This window comes from Aythya marila, assembly GCF_965140915.1.
Source record: "Aythya marila genome assembly, chromosome: 7".
Classification (NCBI taxonomy): domain Eukaryota; kingdom Metazoa; phylum Chordata; class Aves; order Anseriformes; family Anatidae; genus Aythya; species Aythya marila.
Window position 1 is genome coordinate 18,558,391 of NC_139048.1, and position 17,832 is coordinate 18,576,222.

The following is a 17,832-nucleotide window of genomic DNA, read 5'->3' on the forward strand; positions in this document are numbered from 1 at the left end:
TGCAGTGTTTCTGCAGAACTCTAATGCTAATCCCTGTCTCCAAGACTGATTTTTTTTTTTTTTTTTTAATACATTTGAAACCTGAATACTACTTTTAACCCAAAGAAAATAGCCTTTGGAAAGTGTCAGCACAGTGAAGGGACACATGTTTTCCTGGTCAGTGCATCTTAGAGGTCCAAGGTAGGATTTTTAAAAATCCAACTCAAAGAGGCACGACCCAAGTAGTTAAATCATTTTAAAGTCTGGGGCATTATGCTATGCATCATATTAAGTGATCTGTCTTCAGGAAAATTAATAACCTCTCTGGACTTCTAAGAGTCTGAAGGGCCTAGGTTCAAATTTTATAACAAGTCAGCAAAGGGTCATTGATAGAGAAGTACCCAAAAGGTTAAATTGTACTGCTACTTCTTACCAGCCTCCTACCTTCAGCATTCAACCTTCTGCACCAGGCTCCCTCTAGTGTTCACAGGTACACACAGCACAGAGTAATATCAGGACTGGGAACCAGCATTAAGAGAGCTGCGCAAAAGGCTGATTTTATTTATCTATGTAAATGAAACTGTTTAGGATCAAAGCAGAGCACTCCTCCCATCCCCTTCCTCTGGATTTTCAATGAAAAGTTACAGAAAAAAAATCACTAGAAACTGAACAAAATGTTTTCTGAGAGTTTTAAAGATGTTTTAAAAAGCATTTTAAAAGATTATTATATTGAATTTAGAAAAAAAAAAAGTATTTCCTGCCAAAGCGTAATGCAGTTGACCTGAAGATCTTTTTCCATCAACTCCTTAAAATATGAGAATTGTGATTAAAACAACCTATTGTTTTGGTCTCCAGAACTTCCTGCACAATCCTGGTCAAATTATTTAAGCTAACATCCACAAAGATGGAGAAGTGCATAATTTTCCATAGTAGAGTATTTCTGTGCCTCAGTTCCCAGTCTTCAATGGAAGAAATAGCATAGACACTGCCCTTGGAGCCCAGTAAGCTTAAATATAGCCGAGTAAGATTAAATATAGCAAAAGGTGAGAGGCCTTGAGATATAACAGTAATATAACCCCGTAATTACTGGTGAGAGACAGAAACGTGGGTGTGAAAGATTTAACTGTGTTTAAGTCCTTTTATAAATAAATAACAGAAAGATTAAATTTTGGAATATACTCTCAAGGCAAGACTGACCCCACTGTGCTGCTTCTAGAAGCACTTGCCTCATTACAGAGCTCCCAGGAGGACAGATAGTAACTGGCAGAGATCTCACTTGTTTTTGCATCATTTTTGGCTATGGCATGTAATTGAAAGGAGCTGAATGCCATAGTTGTAGCCTCAGCTTCCCCATCATGTATTTGCACATGATTAATGAGTAGCCAAAAAGCCTGAAGGGTTTGTAATGAAGTCTTTCTAAAATGGAAATGTACTGTAGACAAATCCATATTTTGTTGCAATCATTCATCAAAGCTGTGATTTGTCTCTTCACAACTAAATGTCAGAGCACCAAGACCATCCCTGTGATTAGCCAGTTTAACCCATGCTCCTCTCAGCTCTCTGGCTGATAGGGACATTGTCATCCATTTCTAGGGAATCTTCTGTCACTAGCTCTAACTATTGGCTATATTTGATGACCTTCAAGTATACAGACAGGTCACCAACCATAAGACTACAGTGGACTACTACTCATGCAGGCCTCAATTCAAAGCACATAGCATGTGCTTAGCATCAGTAATAACCAGAATTCTGACCAGAACACCTACATATATTTTTTAAGGGCAGGGCACCCTCACCATGTGAGTCCATCTATCCCACTGCATGTGTGGAAAGACAAGGTTAGAATATCCACAGTCTGTCCTTAGGAGCACAGAGACACTGACTGAGGTCTGGTTTAACATATCATTAAGCAGCACAAACACTGACTGCCCCCTCCCTGTTCAGTCTGCCCTTTAGAAAATGTATGAACTGCAAGCAAAACCTGGGAGCCCACTAGGTTTCCGAGATCCTAGTTGCATAAAAAATAAAACAAACAAACAAACGAAAAACAAACTGCTTTTAATCATTCACTTTAAACATTTCATTTTTCAAGTCTCAGGTCCACTAAACAGGACATTTAGCAAACCTATCCTCAGATGCCAGGCCTGAAAAGAAGGCAACCCATTGGTCTGGTAGACTAAGCACTATTTTGGATGGCTTCTTTTAATGCAGTCCTCAAGGACTGAATTGAGACCCATACATTTCAGCCAGGTCCTCAAACAGTGAATGGGTAACAACACATTTTGTTCAGTTTCATTACATATTGGGCTCAAACCTGTACCTAGGGATGAAAGACAGCAAGTTTCTCCCACTTATATTTCCAATTTCATCTTGTAATACTTATATTGCTGTATAGTGCAATGCAAGTGTTATGATGCAGTAAGATAACATTTTTAATAATTAGAATTTTATCTACTCAATATACTTCTTTCAGGAAAACCTTTCAGAGCTGCAGCCCTGGGACTGAAAAGTCCTGACCCTTAATAAAAACAAACAAAGAAAAAAAAACAACTTCTGAAGAGACTTCTGGTCACATGCTAATTCATGACTAACTCATTATTTTGTTTTTAATTAGGAAGTAACTGCCACTGCTTTCAAAGGCTTTGCTGGGATTCCCACACTTCATCCAGATTCTGATGTGTTTCTCCTCTCTCTGAAGAGATATGGCCAAGGGGAAAGCAAAGGGACCAAAAGGGAAAAAAATTACCTTGAAAATTGCTAAAAATTCTATCAGAATCTCTTATGACGGAGGGCGCCGTCTTGACTTAAGCAAGATGGGTATCACCACCTTTCCCAAATGCATTCTGAAACTGGCTGATGTGGATGAACTTGATTTGAGCAGAAACATGCTTAAAAAGATCCCAAACAGCATTGAGAAGTTCCAGAAACTGCGCTGGCTGGACCTGCACAGTAATCAGCTCGAAGAGCTGCCCAAGACAATAGGTACACTACAGAACCTTTTCTACCTGAATATTTGCAATAACAAGCTGACAACTAAAAGTCTGCCAGAGGAGTTGCACCTTCTCAAGAACCTGCGTTTTCTCAACCTTGGCTTGAACTGTCTTGAATGCATCCCCAGCAACCTTGGGGCCCTGAAGGAACTTAAGGAATTAGGTCTCTTTGACAACTTATTGACCACCATCCCAAACAGTGTGAAAAAGCTCCCCAAGCTCAATAAACTGAATGCAGAAAGAAACCCTTTCCCTGATTCAATAAAAAAAGAAGAGTTTGTCGACCCCATCAAACGCATAGAAACGCTTTACTTAGTACAAGAGAAAGACCTGTGCTGTTCCTGCCTGAAGACATGTCAGGGTGAGAAAGACAAGATGAACAAGTTAAAGAACATAATACCCAGCCCCTCAAAGAAGCTTAGCTTCCCTTTACTCCTTACTCCCAATTCCACTGCGAAGGATAACCAAGAGCATTGGAGATTAAAAGGTGAAGATCCCTGAAATCTACCAAGCACTCCACAGGCCACATCCCATACAATGCGGTGAAAACTAATAAAAAAGCTGTCCACCTCCCTTTTTTTGCAGTTCTCTTCATTTAAAGATACCCAGCTTTAGAAGCAGATCCTAATAGTCTCTAAAACTAAGTAACTGAAGGTCAGCACAGAACATGCTCTGTCACCTCCCACTGGAAGAAAGCTTTCTTTTCCTGCAGTGGTAAAACAGGGGGACATCAAATTGGAATCTCCACTGCACAATTACTGTAACATGCTAAAACGTCCGTGTGCACATCAGTCACTGTCTGCTCTAAACGTGCAATAAAGAGGCCATTATGCAGAAACATTATGGATTACCTCTCTAACCTCACCACACTGACTCTCTTTCCCACAGTAACCATCTGTGTAGACTTTACCAATAAAGTCATATTAAGGAGGTAATAATTATTAAATATGCCCAGTCAGCTACTTAGCACATTCCTCTTGCCTTCATATTATGGATGCTGTACACTGGAATGCTTTTCAGAATTCAGGGGACACATTTGAATCTTTAAAATAGGGGGCACAAACAGCTAAGTTTCTAGATGCATTTTTTTAAGGTATGACTTATTCACACAGTTGCATTTGTTATCTACTGTTATCCAGTGTTCCCTGTATTTACCTTATATTCAAGGAGTCTTCTGTTACCCCCTTTGACTTCAAAGCAGGTTGGAAAGAGCAAAATCTACAGAGATACAAAAGATAACATTACAATCATTTAAACAGTTACCTTTACACATTACATATGTACATAAAATTATATATGTATATAATCTATTAAATAATGCCATATTTTAACAGCAACTTTCCTCCTAAAGGATGTCACAGTATTTCACCTACCCAGCTGTGAGACAATACAGGAAAAGCATACATGTAATGTTAAGAAAGTGTCTATAGGCTGGATAAAAAGTTTGTCTCCCAGATAGGGCCTTGAATTGATATACAGGGCTATACCTTATGATCAGGTTGTTTAAGATGGTATTAATTAAACCCAGAGAGAGAGAACCCTCTCAGACATTTACCAGCCTCTTGGCAAAAAAGACAGAAAGGAATACCAACGCATGTCTCAGTCATTCATGTTTACCTTCACTGAGGGCTTATTATATCAGACATAAAACCCCTGAGATACATAGGTTTGGTACCTGCAGCCAAGGGGCAAGACAGTCAGCTGAGGATGAAAACATTATCCTGAACTGCCTCAGCAAGACAACCTCAGAGCCAAGAGACAGCAAAGATAAGCACTCAACAAAGCAGCTGGCTCTGGAGCAGGATCTGGTAATTCCAAGTAGCCACACTATGCAGCCAGTTTAGAAAGGAAAAGTGGATAAATCTGCATTGGCTTTTTAAGCAATGCTCCATTAGAAACTGTTCAGTGATTTCAGGAGCACAAGGAAATTCTATGATTGCTTGGAAACTAACAGTAACAGTCCTCAGTCCAGGCTGCAGAATTTACCAAAGGAAATACTACATATTGAGGTATTTTTCCTTCATAAAGAACAGTAAGTGAATCTAATGTAATTGCCCATCAAAAAAAAAGCACGTAAGGAAAAAAAAAAGTCTTTCCTATAAAAAATTCGATTGTTAAAATTTAACACCACACTAAGGATACAAAATCAGAGTCAGACTACAAAATACTGATACAAAATCAGTTTATCAGTTTATTCTTAAAGCATCTAATGGTACTTTGTGTGTTGGAAGAAAGTTTACGGTACTTTCCCACAGTACCGTAAAGTGAGGCAGAGGCAGATTTCTGCTCTCAGTGAGATTGCAATTCCCTGGGATGCAGGGACATATTCCACAACACACCATTGGGTGCTAGAAGAGCTCTACAAATGCATTAGTCCCCTTGATAAATCAATGGCTATATAATGCTCCAAAGAATTCACAAGTCAGCAAAAGGAAAATTTCATAGCTTTACGTCTAATCCATTAAAGATCAAGAGCTGAAACTGAAGAAAGAGCCCCTGGGGCAGCACAAAGGCAGATATCTGAAGCTGGGATAAACAGGGGCAACAGACAAAGACTATAACCTGGATGTTCATGTGATATTATGAAGTAGTGATTACCTCTTAAATATCTTATTTCGGTCATTGTCATGGAATACAAGAAATCTGGAGTAGCCATTTTTGAAGAATATTTCTAAGGCGATCTCCTGGAAAGGTAAAATCAGTCACAGTTTGAAGAATTGCAGAGCTAGTCCTAGTACTGCAAGGAGTCCACTATGGCCTGCCCAATTCTTAAGGGCTTTTGTTTTTGTTTTTGTTTTTGACTTGGTATTAAGTGTGAAGCATAGCAAAATAGGTCTAATATCCCCAATTTCTCCAACTGTAGGAGTGGTCATACTGGGACGACTGAAAGTGCAAATGCTCCTGCGAAGCAAAACCAACCTCCAGATATTGGTTTTTATCACCCACGACCTCCTGCCACTTCTGAAGCATTTTTGTCTTGAAATTTTAGTGTGATTAACAAGACACTAGTAGCATTAACTTCTAACCAGTTGAGAAAGACAATCACATGAAGGGGAGATGTTAAATAAGAGCCCCTTTCAAACAGCACATGTACTACTTCCTCAATGAATAGTGATCTTGATGGAAGTAACCAAACAATTTTAGTTCAGAAATGGAAGAGTAAAGGAAGTTTGACATTTCTTACTGAAGCTTTAAATAATCAAAACTGAAACCTTCAGCCTCTTTTTCCACCACATCCTCTCACACAGTTTGCTGAGCATTTGCATATAAACCTGTAATTTACTCAGTGATCTGTCCCTTTTCCGCCCCACCACAGTCAAGTATAACTACAAATGATGCGTAGTGTCTGGGAACCCACACGTGAGTTTCAGGCCAAATGTGGCGGGTGTAATACAAACCTGAGAAGATAACTAAATGGCAACAGTCCATACATGTTTCATAAATTAAGTATAAAGCAGAAAGGCAATGTGAGAGCTGCTATGACTATAAACAGGTTGAAGCATTGGGTCTGAAGCTTGGTTTTCCAAACCAACTCTGCTCAAAGTGTGGCCATTCCAGCATCAGGCTGTGTAGTTTCACATTGTGTTGCTCTTTGCTTGCCTACGTGCACGAATAGGACATCAGCTCTCTGCTGCTTTGCTGCTGCCTAAACAACTGATCCACCTGCCCTCTAGGGAAAGCACAAATATTAGCTTTCTTCTTTTTTCCATACTATTTTTTTAGAGCAATTTTTGGCATTGGGTCCTGGTGCCAGAATTTTAGAATGCTACAGATATCTGAATTTTCAGGTCATTAATATAAATAAATAATAATAAAACTACACACAAAACACAACTGAAAAAAAAAAAAACAAAAAAAAAAAACAACACAACACGTAGAACCACCTATATCGTCCCCCTCCCACCACCCCTTTTTTTGTCCAAGGCTCAATCAATGACTATTTTTACTCATCTCCATTTTTTCCACTCTGAGTCCCACAAAACATTTCCATTTCACATGTTTTAAAAAGTCCAAAGGCATACAAATACATGAGAAGAAAGCAAGATTCCACTGACAACTTTGAATTCATTCACAAAAGAGGTGACAGTTCTGTTACTCTGGTTGCTCATCAGTGATGTAAGAAAACCTTTGTGCAGTTACTCAGAGCAAGACTTAACATTCCTGTACATGCTTGGAGAGTGACCTAACCACTGAGATATAACATACCCTTAATCGGGTCTGATCTACTAGAATTTTCCATTTTGCATACATAATTAAATATAAAATAAAATGGGGATGAGTGCCATACTGCATGACTTAAGACATTCATCAGCACCATTCTCTCAGTTTTCAAATTTTCTGAATGATTTCTTACTTTTCTGTTGAACTACCTTCCAAAAATGGATTAAACAAACAGATACCTGTTTATGGCTGTTTCAAAACACTGCATTTCTGTCAAACAAAACTTGTGAATTACTCTTTAGGCTGTACCAAGATGCTCTAAAGCAAAATACAGGCTCTGGTGTTTCAAGGAGCTCTAGCTGCACTTCTTCTGTGATTCTTGTCATAAACTTACCTAAACCAGACAAAGCTAAAAGGGTACCAAGCCACTTCTAATGAACAACTTATGGGTAACACAGCTAAAAGCTGCGTTATGATTCAGATACTAACTCATATGCACAAGTTACTCCAAGAGGCTCAGGGTAAGTAAGTGATGCATACTTGTAGCCCACTTATGTCCACATCCACTGGTATATGGGAACTATTACTGAAAAATTAGACATTTACTGTGATCTTCAATCAAAACAGGACTTCAAGACTTATTTTCAAAAATACTGAGATGAACTGTAAAGAACATTATCAGCCTAATAATTAACGGGCTAACAACTCCAGTGAGGGTGGTGTATTTTTTTTTCTGAAAGAAATCTCAGTAGAAGTAGTTTTCAGTCACATGCCATTACTGCTGCTGCAGCTTTCATTCAAGTGACCATGCACGTTAGTTCCTACCTGCAGAAGGAAGCGCATCAGACGAATCTCTTTTATATCATGATACAAGTAACGGGAACACACCTGGTCTCCCACAGCATGATCTTTATGACATAAATTGAAAATGAATGGATCACTGATGCTGTGGGAAAAAAAAAAAAAAGGAAAAATAAGAAAAACGAATTTCAAACAAAGAAAAGATCAGAAAAACTTTGTGAACATGGCAAGTCCTCTTTCTAGGAAGAATAAAAATACTAAGAGATAGCATGATCAATTGGGGTATAGATGAAGATAAAGGCAAATACTGAAAGCAGATTCTGTGCTAGTACTTAATAAAAAACAACTTGTGGAGGCTGAGGGTAGATTTGGAATTATTTTAATGTATGCAAATAGGCAGACAACAATGTTTTACATACACTGAAGTCTAAGAAGTAGCAATGGAAGGAGTTGGGTGGGTCAAAGGCAAGCATCATGTGGACATGCTGCTGCTATTAAACAGCTATTAATTGGAACTAATAATTAAGCATTTAATTCATTATTACTTTAGGTATGTACATGTACTGCAGCTGATATCTACAATCTATCCCACAGCAAGTCCCATAAAAAAATCAAACCAAGTCAGATTCAGTCCAATCAATATGTAAGTCACCTGATCAGATTGACTGGTATTGGATTTAGTAAGAATCGGATGCAGAGCAGACAGACAGTCATGGAATAAAAGCACTGAGTTACTCACTGTCCCACTGGGCTTTGCACATGAACACACAGTATGAGCAAAGAGATAAGTCTAACAGACTCATTTTCAATATTGATCAGTATCAATAAATCATGAGTCAAAGATGATAGCAGTGTGCCAAATATTAATTATGATTCTGTCTTGGAGAAACAAACAAAAACTTATTAGACAATGAAGTGAAAGGCTCTTGTAATGACTATTCCATATGAATAAAAGATGGGAGGCAGCCAGAAAGGAACATTAACAACACTTTAAAAGAATTAAAAAAAAATAATAAAAGAAACGTGTTAGACTGCTCACCATCTCCACCTGTTGGAGTTGGGAGTCCTTAATGCACCTCCAAAGCCTATGGACAAGCATCTACAGTAAATTAGGTTAAACAATTCTGCAAATATGGAAACGATAGCAAACTTCTTGCTGTGCTAATATTGTTTTTGGAATCCCCCAAAGTCTATGAGAAATCTAGGGCTGCATGTGTCACTTCTGTAGTTAACCAAGCAGATCTCTGAGAGGAAAGAATGACTCACCTGGACAAGCAGTGTCGTGTACAGTAGACCTCTTCTAGAGGGGATAATACAAAGCACTCACAGATGTAGAAGTGCTCTTTTCCAAAGAGCAGCACTCCTTCCAATGCTGTATGTCCCTGCACAACTGCCACAGAGCACTTGAAAGTAACCTAGTATGGAAGTAAGCATAACAAAGCCAGGAGTGGGTAACACAAGAGACAGGGACAGCAGGGAGCAAAACCCAATGATATAGAAGGATATGTATTTGTACCAAAACAGCTGGCCTCTTGATTGGCAAGTCTATAGGGATGCAGCCACAAAATCATCATGTGATTGACAGTGCATGCCTCCCTGGCACTAGTAGTGGGAAAGTCTGATGTCCTTCCCCACCCCCTCCCATGTAACTCTGCCCCTTCCCCATCTACCTGGGGCTGTATTTAGCAACATCACTATAGAACACAAGGACCTTACAAACGTTGCAGAAGTCAGCACTGCAAAGCCTTGTCAGCAACAGTGACTCTACAAAGACAGGGAGTTGAAGCACTGGGGAAAGAGTGACTTACACAGCACCATGCATAAGAACAGTGTCATATAACAAATATATGTACATTTACAATACAGAGAAAAGACAAATACTTGTAAAAATGAAATCTACACTTGCAAAAATCCTTCAAATTGATTCCAAGGAACAATAAGCAAGGAAAGGATCTAATATTCTTGGTATTTATCTCTCCAAATCTGAGTAACAAAACTCCTTGCATTAGCATTTTTCCTTCCTATATTATACAGGATACCAGTCAAAATATATGAGTCTATGATTCTAGCTGCTTTAAAATAAAGATTTAGTTAGACATTCTGGAATAGTAAGAACAAAACAAACAAACAAAAAACACACCTTCCTTGGCATCCCTAAAATTCACCTCCTTTTTCTTACTCCTGAGCAAGCTAACTTGGGCATTAAAATGGAGGAATTTCTAACCCACAGTTTAGATGTGTTGGGAATTTTTCAATAAAATAGTTCTTCAGTATATACGCCAGCTCATAGAAAGTTTTCCTGGGATTTGACAAATTTTGATGGAGAAAAAAAAGACTTTCATCTGGAACAACTTTTATGGCTGAGATGGTGCAGTAAAAAAAGAAAAAAAACCACACACACAACAGACCAACAGATAGACTAGAAGAGCCTAATGATTTGAAAAATTGTGCGGGTTGTGAGAAACTTAAGAACAAGTTCAGATTTTAAATCAAGCAGTACTTAATTGAAAGGAATTTTCCTAACATTTAGAGGCAAGACACTCCTTGTTTTTCTTGTGTGTTGAGTCAATCTTCTACATATACTCAGCTTAAGAAGAGCAAACAGTCTACTGACTAGCATAGTTAACTGGGAGGATTAAGGCCAACTCACTGCTATGCCTGGTTTGCACAAGAACTTTGAGCTGGCACTTTCTACATTTCCAAGAAAGGATGCAGAAGCAAATCACCATCCTATTAGCCTACTCACAGGTGAAACACCCTTGAAAATCCCTTCATAATACTACAAGACTGTAAAATTCTCCGAACTTTAAAATCCTAATACTGCCTTACATACTAAAAAAGGATTAGATCTGAGAAGTATTTACATAACAAGAATTTTGCTGGCTCAGAAATCTATTGCAATGTTCTTGTGAGAACAGATTGACAAGCATGGGAAGTAGCACAAAGCAGTTTATTCTTACAATCTCAATAATCTTACCTCTACCAAACTTCACTAGAACTGAGGTCCTGTATTAATTTTTGTACATGCAGAAATGGCCCAGAAATAGCATTGGTTCTAGAAAATCATATGAAATCTCAATATCACTATAATAAAAATATATAGAGCAGGTGTGCTTCTCTAGAATCTGCACATTTCAGCTTGGCTTTCTGCCTTTGTTCCTATTGTACTCTATTGCTGGAAGCAAACCTACCCTCTTCCTTGCCTCCATCCCAGAATAGGCTGACTCAGGTCAGGTGAAACAGACCTGCACAGCTATATAAGCTTTCAGTCTCAGATGCCAGCATAACTTGGTAAAACTATTAGAAGTTTTTTGTTTTAAAATTCAGTACAGAATTAAAACTGTATGAAATAGAAAGATGCAAGAATTCAAAAGGGTGATTACTATTTTGATCAATATTTAAAATTGACATAAATAATAAATAAATTCATTAATAATTCAAATAAAATCTTGCTTTGACATTTTATTTTATTTACTGAAAAGCAATTCTTTTCACCAACAAAATGGAGTCATTTTAAAATCACTTGGATGGGAACAGAAGGTTGGTGACATTCTGGAGTAAAAACAACAACATTGGAAGATTACCGTGAGCAATTTTTAATGAAAATCGCTTCACTTTCTTCCTCTTCCCACTCCAAATTAATTTTAAGAGGAATCTAGCATTTCCAGTCACCTCTCCCACAGATCCCACAGGAATGCCTGTCTCCACAGGATTATGCCACCACAGAGCTCTCTGAGCTGCAGTACCCACGTGTGTGCAGGCCATTACGTGGTTAGAGGCATGTATGCTTGCACTGAGAGTGCTGGGGAATTCTGCTCACATTAGTGAACCACAGGGCTTCCTGAAGTAATTAAATAGCAGAAAGATTGCTTCTTCCCAAATGGAAGGTAACTGAATAATGAAACATCAGGCAGTTGCATAAAATAGCTAAATGGACACAAAGTTGAAATCCAGTCTTCTAAGAAATCTGCCTCAGCAAGTCCAGCACTCTGATCCACATCAAAGAGCCATTTGAGCAATTTCACTCTAACTCTGCAGTTTTTTAAATTTTATTTATTTTGTTCGGTTGCATATATGGCTATCATGGGACTCCCAGCAGACAGCAGAAAGCGGGGACAGATGGAAGCATTGTAATAAGAAAGGAGATTCTCAAGTAGATCTAGGCAGGTAAGCGTGGGTAAAGGGGAATGGGCAGGGGAAAAAAAAGGCAGAGCAAAAAGGGAGCAGGAAAAGATAAGTAGTAAGAAAAACAGCAAAGAAAAACAAAGGCAAGTATAACTTATGTCTTTAACCGTCTTAATGTGGAATATTAATAGGGAAGAGAAAAGAGCCTACAGGAATAGGGATATGGGACAATTCAAACCAGAAATATGGAACTGAAAAGCATGTAGGGTAAAGCTCAGGAAGCAGCTGGGTAAGTGCCAAAATTGTGCTGTTTGGAGTAGGACTAACATGCCAATAAAGCTAAAGCACTCATGTCAATCCAGCTCTCCTGTTTACAGTTTATACTAATCTGAATACCAGTGTAAGACACAAGGCACAGCAGGTTGACTCTTAGCCACATAGAGCAGTCAGGTAAACCGCTCCAGTGAGAGCCCTTTGGCTGCATGCATGGCATAAAACCACATGCTGACTAGCACAGGGCAGGAGGCAAAGCTGCTGCTGGAAAACAGCAGAGACGAGTCAAGAACAGTTCATAGGGAAGACCTAGGCAGAGCCATGAGATAGGTTGAAAACCTTAGAAAAGGTTGTCTGCAGCTGACAGCCTAGATAAGTTGCAGCAGGTGACAGTGATCAAACTCTACATACAATTCCTGGAACTTTATCCTAGATGAAGACTGCACAATGTGCAAGAGGAAGGTCTGTAGGTCAGCCTCAGAAAGTGTTTCCAGCACAGCAGGAGCACCACAAAATCACAGTCTCAGAGCTGTACTGAAAACATTGCCAGAGTGAAAAATTCAAACTAGAGATAACAGACATCATGTGTGTGTGTTTGGGAGGCACATGGACTGTGAAGGGGGCCCGCACACAATCACTAACATGGTCTGGCACAAATAACCACTATGGTACTCCACCTAAGGCAGGATTGGGACACATTAGCAGGCCTTGAGAGGGAAAGAGCATATACTTCTCCTTTAAGGCCTATTAAACTCTAAGCCCAAGTACGTTCCTGCCCTTCTGCACTGTCAAACCACTAACAGTCGCTGGTGCCAAATCCATTTCTTCATTTCGTGTTAACACCCCCAACAGAATTAAATATATTTGCACTATTAGAAATAGTAGAGCCCTTGGGCTGAGTCAGTTCTTCTCATTTGGAGAACAGGGTTCATTTTTCTTCCAGGTGAGTAATAAAGATCTGACAAAGAGGTGTACTAGAGAACCCCCACCAGGACAGTCTTGTACCTAAAAGTCTTGCATTGAAATACCAGGCAGCTTGAAATTACCACAGATTAAATAAAAACTTTCATTTTCTGTCAAAACAGAACAGAATCCAGTTCACCAGCTACTAGAATCATTAATCAATGATGCAAAGGTGACATAAAATAATTGAATAATTACCTTCTAAGGTATTGCCTGAAGCTCTGCATCTCTTGATTGCTCTGTTCATTTGTATATACAAAGGAATTAAAGCTAAAGGCGTATTTAGTTTATGTGTGCACATGTGTCTTCTCTCCCTTTCTCCTGTTTTTCAGAAGAGCTGTTTGTAAAGGCTTACAGTTGCATTTAAGCAAACAGCAATAAAACCACACCTGCTCTGGAGTTCAGGAGCCAGATTTCCAAAGGAATTACATTCCTGAAGATGCAAGCAGTCTTTACAGGGTTTACAAAAACACCAGAGGAGGTTAGATCTATTCCTAGAGACCCTGTCAGTGTTAGTATTGCCCTTCCAGGGAAAAATACAACACAAGGAAATTAAAGTCACAAAAACATGTCAATGGAACATGCTTACCCATGTCACACACCCTACTGAGCGCAACATTTTTACGGCGTGAGGACAAAAGAACGGCTACTCTTGAGTCAGTCCGTAGATCAGTCTGAATAACTATCCTGATTATTAGTATCAGAAGCTTAAGGAAAGAGTATAAGAAACATGCTAGATATGGCATCTTTCTTGATCTTTATGTATCTTCTAAACAACCAATGGCTTAGGGACATTCTGAAGCCCCTCCTTCCTTTTTACTGCCACATCTTGTATTCCCCTATAAACACTCACAGCCATCTCTAATTATTTGCTCAGAGATGAAACCTGTGGTTATATACTATTTCTGTCCTTTCTGTTGTGTATCAGGATGTATTAGCTACAACAGATCTGTCAGTAAAGTAGGGTCAGTGCCGCAGAGTTTAAAATGACTAGAAATATATGAAACAGAACATGTTGCTTTCACAATTTTTGCTAGGAAAACAGATGCATGCTTTCATGGTGACAGGCATATAGGTCCATCTTTTAATGCCACTCACAAGACCTTTCCTGCAATGTTTGTTAGTTTGCTTGCTGTTGAAGACTCGTCTTACTTTGAAACTGTCACACACGCACCTCATTAATCACAACTTAAGAATAAGTGACAGGTTGCTTCATTCTCCCCAGCTGCTAAATGACCAAAGGTAACTAAATCCACTTGGCCTAGTCTTTTGTGGTAGGGACTCCAGGCTCAAGTTTGATCCCATCTGAACTGTTAAAAACATTGGCTCAAATTCCTTCTGCTTGGGTTTGAGTGAAACTATTCTAATGCTAGAAAGATAGCAACAAACCTTGTGGTGACAATTTTGCTTTGGAAGACCGACAACACATACACTTTTTTGCCGGTAGCCTCTATCCACCCTTTCTCTCTCTCTCCCATAATCTGCTGGAGTAAAAACCTTATGCACAGGAGGCTTTCCTTCAGTGTGCACTTATCAGGTTTTATCAACTTCCCAAATGCTGCAGGAAAAGAATATCAGGTATTCAGGAGAAAAGGCGTGGAAGAAGGTTTCTGTCTGTACATGGTCATGGGCACTGGGGTTGCTCTTTGTCCTTGCTTTCTGTGCTGAAAGCTGCCATCTGTCCCGGCCCGTCGCCAGCCTGAGAGGCTGGCATCCCTTAGCTGATGATAGCATCTGGAAGCCAGCTCTAATAGGATTGTGCTCATACCTCTTGCACACTCAGACATCTCTGTCTCACTCCAGGCTCCACTCAAACAGAAAATGCTGCCAAAAAATAATATGAGCCCTTTAATTTTCCCTTAGGTCAGTTCACTCAAGTTCATGCCCTTCCCCATGACTCTTGGGAGTAACCACAGCAAAGTTTGCCTACACCACACCCTGCTACATCACTCTACACTACAGAAAGCAACTGTTAAGGCATCATCAGCTGTGCTAACCTGAGGTGGCAGTCAGGGCCCTGGTGTTTCTCTGGAGCTCTGCAGAGATCCAGGGAGCAGCTACAGCTTCACAACTGAAAGACGTTTTTCAAAACAACCAAAAAAACACAGAAGCAGATATGAAGAGGGACACAAGTACAAGGAGTACAAAATGTCATGGTGCAGGTGCACATCCAGAAAAGCACAGATCTGGCTGAAGATGCTCTGTTTTTTTGTGACACAGCATGAGTTGGACCCTGCCCTTTACACCTAGTAGCACAGTTGTTGACTGAGATCTGGTGGGAATGCACGAGCTGTAGTGGGTTTACGTGGCAAGGTTTTGGTAGCAGGGGGCCATAGGGGTGGTTTCTGTGAGAAGGATCTAGAAGCTGCCCCATGTTTGGTAAGGGCCCCATTGTTTTCCAGAGCCGAGCCAATAAGTGATGTTGTTTTGCGCCTCTGTGAGAGCATATTTAAGAAAGGGAAAAAAAACGCTGCGCCACACAGCAGCTGGGAGAGTGAAGGGAGTGAGAAAAACAGCCTTGCAGGCGCCAAGGTCAGTGAAGAAGGAGGGGGAGAGGTGCTCCAGGCGCCGGAGCAGAAATCCCCTGCAGCCTGTGGTGAGGACCATGGTGAAGCAGGATGTCCCCCTGCAGCCCATGGAGTACCACGGTGGAGCAGGGTTTCACACTGCAGCCCATGGAGGAGACCACGGTGGAGCAGGTGACCCTGCACCAACGGAGGCTGCCACCTGTGGAAGACCCCTGCCGGAGCAGATTCCGGGCCGGACCTGTAGCCCGTGGAGAGGAGCCCACACAGGAGCAGGTGACCTGGCAGGAGCTGCTGCCCGTAGGGGAGCCAGGTTGGAGCAGTTTTCTCCTGAGGGATGGACCCCGTGGTACGGACCCGTATCTGGAGCAGTTCTGGAAGAGCTGCTGCCTGTGGGAAGCCCACGCCGGATCAGTTCATCAAGGACTGTATCCCATGGGTAGGACCCCACAGCACAGGGGACGAGAGTGACCAAGAAGGAGCGGCAGAGAAGAAGTGCTGTAGACTGACCATAACCCCCATTTCCCTGTTCCCCTGTGCCGCTTGGGGGGAGGAGGTGGAAGAGGGTGCATGGGGGGGGAGGGTGCTTTTGGTTTCTTTCCTTTGTTTCTCACTTCTCTAGCTAGTTGGTAATGAGCAATAAATCTTACTATCTCCTTATGCTGAGTCTGTTTTGCCTGTTACAATAATTATTGCGTGATTTTCTTGTCCTTATCTCAACCTTTGAGCCCTTTTCACATATTTTCTCCCCATTCCTCTTTGAGGAGGGGGAGTGAGAGAGCGGCTGTGGTGGAGCTCGGCTGCCCACTCGAGTGGAACCACGACACGAGCATGGGCTGGGAAGGGGCTCCCAGCTGTCTCTCCACTGCAGCAGAAACCCAGACAGGACAAGACAGAGGAGTAATCACCTGTAAAGCCTTGTCCTTCTTCAGGCAGTCCTGTCTGAACACAGGAAGAGTTTCACATCAAAAACCTTTATTAATGCTCAGAACTGCTTCCTGCAGTGGGGCAGCCATTACAGCCTCCACTCATGCAGCAGGAAGGAAAGAGGAGAAACTGAGGCATAGAAAGGGAAAATGACTTGTGCCAAGACCTGGCTTCCCATTCTCCTGCTTCGATCCCAACAGCTAGTGCCTGTTTGTGCTGCACATCAGCACATGTGAAGTTCTTTTCTGCATCCTTGAACTAGGATGAACTGTAACAGTGCTCCCATGAAAACAAACTGTCTTGGTGCCTTATATAGCTGTGAAGCTTGTGCAATGCCTCTAAAACCACTGGCTCCACTAAGTGCATGCAGAGCTGCTGCACACTTCTGCCTGTCCCAGATGCTGAACTTCACAACTGCTCCCTCCTTCAACTGAACTTATTCTTTAATCAGCTCCTTTCTCCCAGCCAATGGATCTCTATCCCTCTTTAAATGTTTTATGCTAGCCACTTCTATTATTGTCCTTGGCATCTCCTGTGCTCTCTCCTAGCCCCTCCTTTAAGGAAAGGCATTGTGCCCAGATTTCTGCTAGGCCATGCCCTCTTGTTAACTTCAGATTCATTACCCCAGCTGCTTGGATTTCTTACTGTCTCAAATGACTTGCTGGCAAACAAAGCTTTATTTTTCTCCAAAATTCAGAGTTTCTATGCAAAAATCATTTCCCAAGCCTTCTACACTTTCTTCATCTATTACATGTTAACTGCACGTTAACAACCTGGCAGGACTGCTTCAGGCTTGTAAAGATCAGGGACGCAATCTCACAGTTGGGGGCTCAGGTTGCAGATACACAAATCCAATCTTCTTGTATCTGCTGGTAAACCAGGGTTATTTAAAGGGCTGGCCCTGGCTTTTGGTAGGCAAGCTGATAGATTAGATCAAACAGGTTCCTATTCGCATTTCTCTTGTGCAATTTTGCAGTTTTGCACAGCTGTAGAACTGTGCATAACATTACCCACAATGCACATTACCTCTCCTTCCATGCCTACAGCATACATGATCTCAGAATACTGAGGCCATGAAAAATACAGTC

The 17,832-nt window shown here is 40.8% G+C and overlaps 2 protein-coding genes across 2 annotated transcripts in view; one reads left to right on the plus strand and one right to left on the minus strand.

Annotated features, from left to right (window-relative positions):
* VSTM4 (V-set and transmembrane domain containing 4) overlaps window positions 1–2,848 on the plus strand; it is a 79,765-nt gene extending 76,917 nt beyond the window's left edge. The window contains exon 8 of the mRNA XM_082765210.1: window positions 2,594–2,848. Within this exon, the coding sequence (XP_082621336.1) occupies window positions 2,594–2,740 (147 nt within the window). The 3' untranslated portion in view covers window positions 2,741–2,848. The remainder of the gene's footprint in view (window positions 1–2,593) is intronic.
* WDFY4 (WDFY family member 4) overlaps window positions 1–17,832 on the minus strand; it is a 129,320-nt gene that overhangs the window by 35,331 nt on the left and 76,157 nt on the right. The window contains exons 44-47 of the mRNA XM_082765209.1: window positions 9,198–9,346; window positions 7,956–8,076; window positions 5,568–5,653; window positions 4,125–4,187 (exon numbers count right to left, since the gene is read on the minus strand). Coding sequence (XP_082621335.1) covers window positions 4,125–4,187; window positions 5,568–5,653; window positions 7,956–8,076; window positions 9,198–9,346 — 419 coding nt within the window. The remainder of the gene's footprint in view (window positions 1–4,124; window positions 4,188–5,567; window positions 5,654–7,955; window positions 8,077–9,197; window positions 9,347–17,832) is intronic.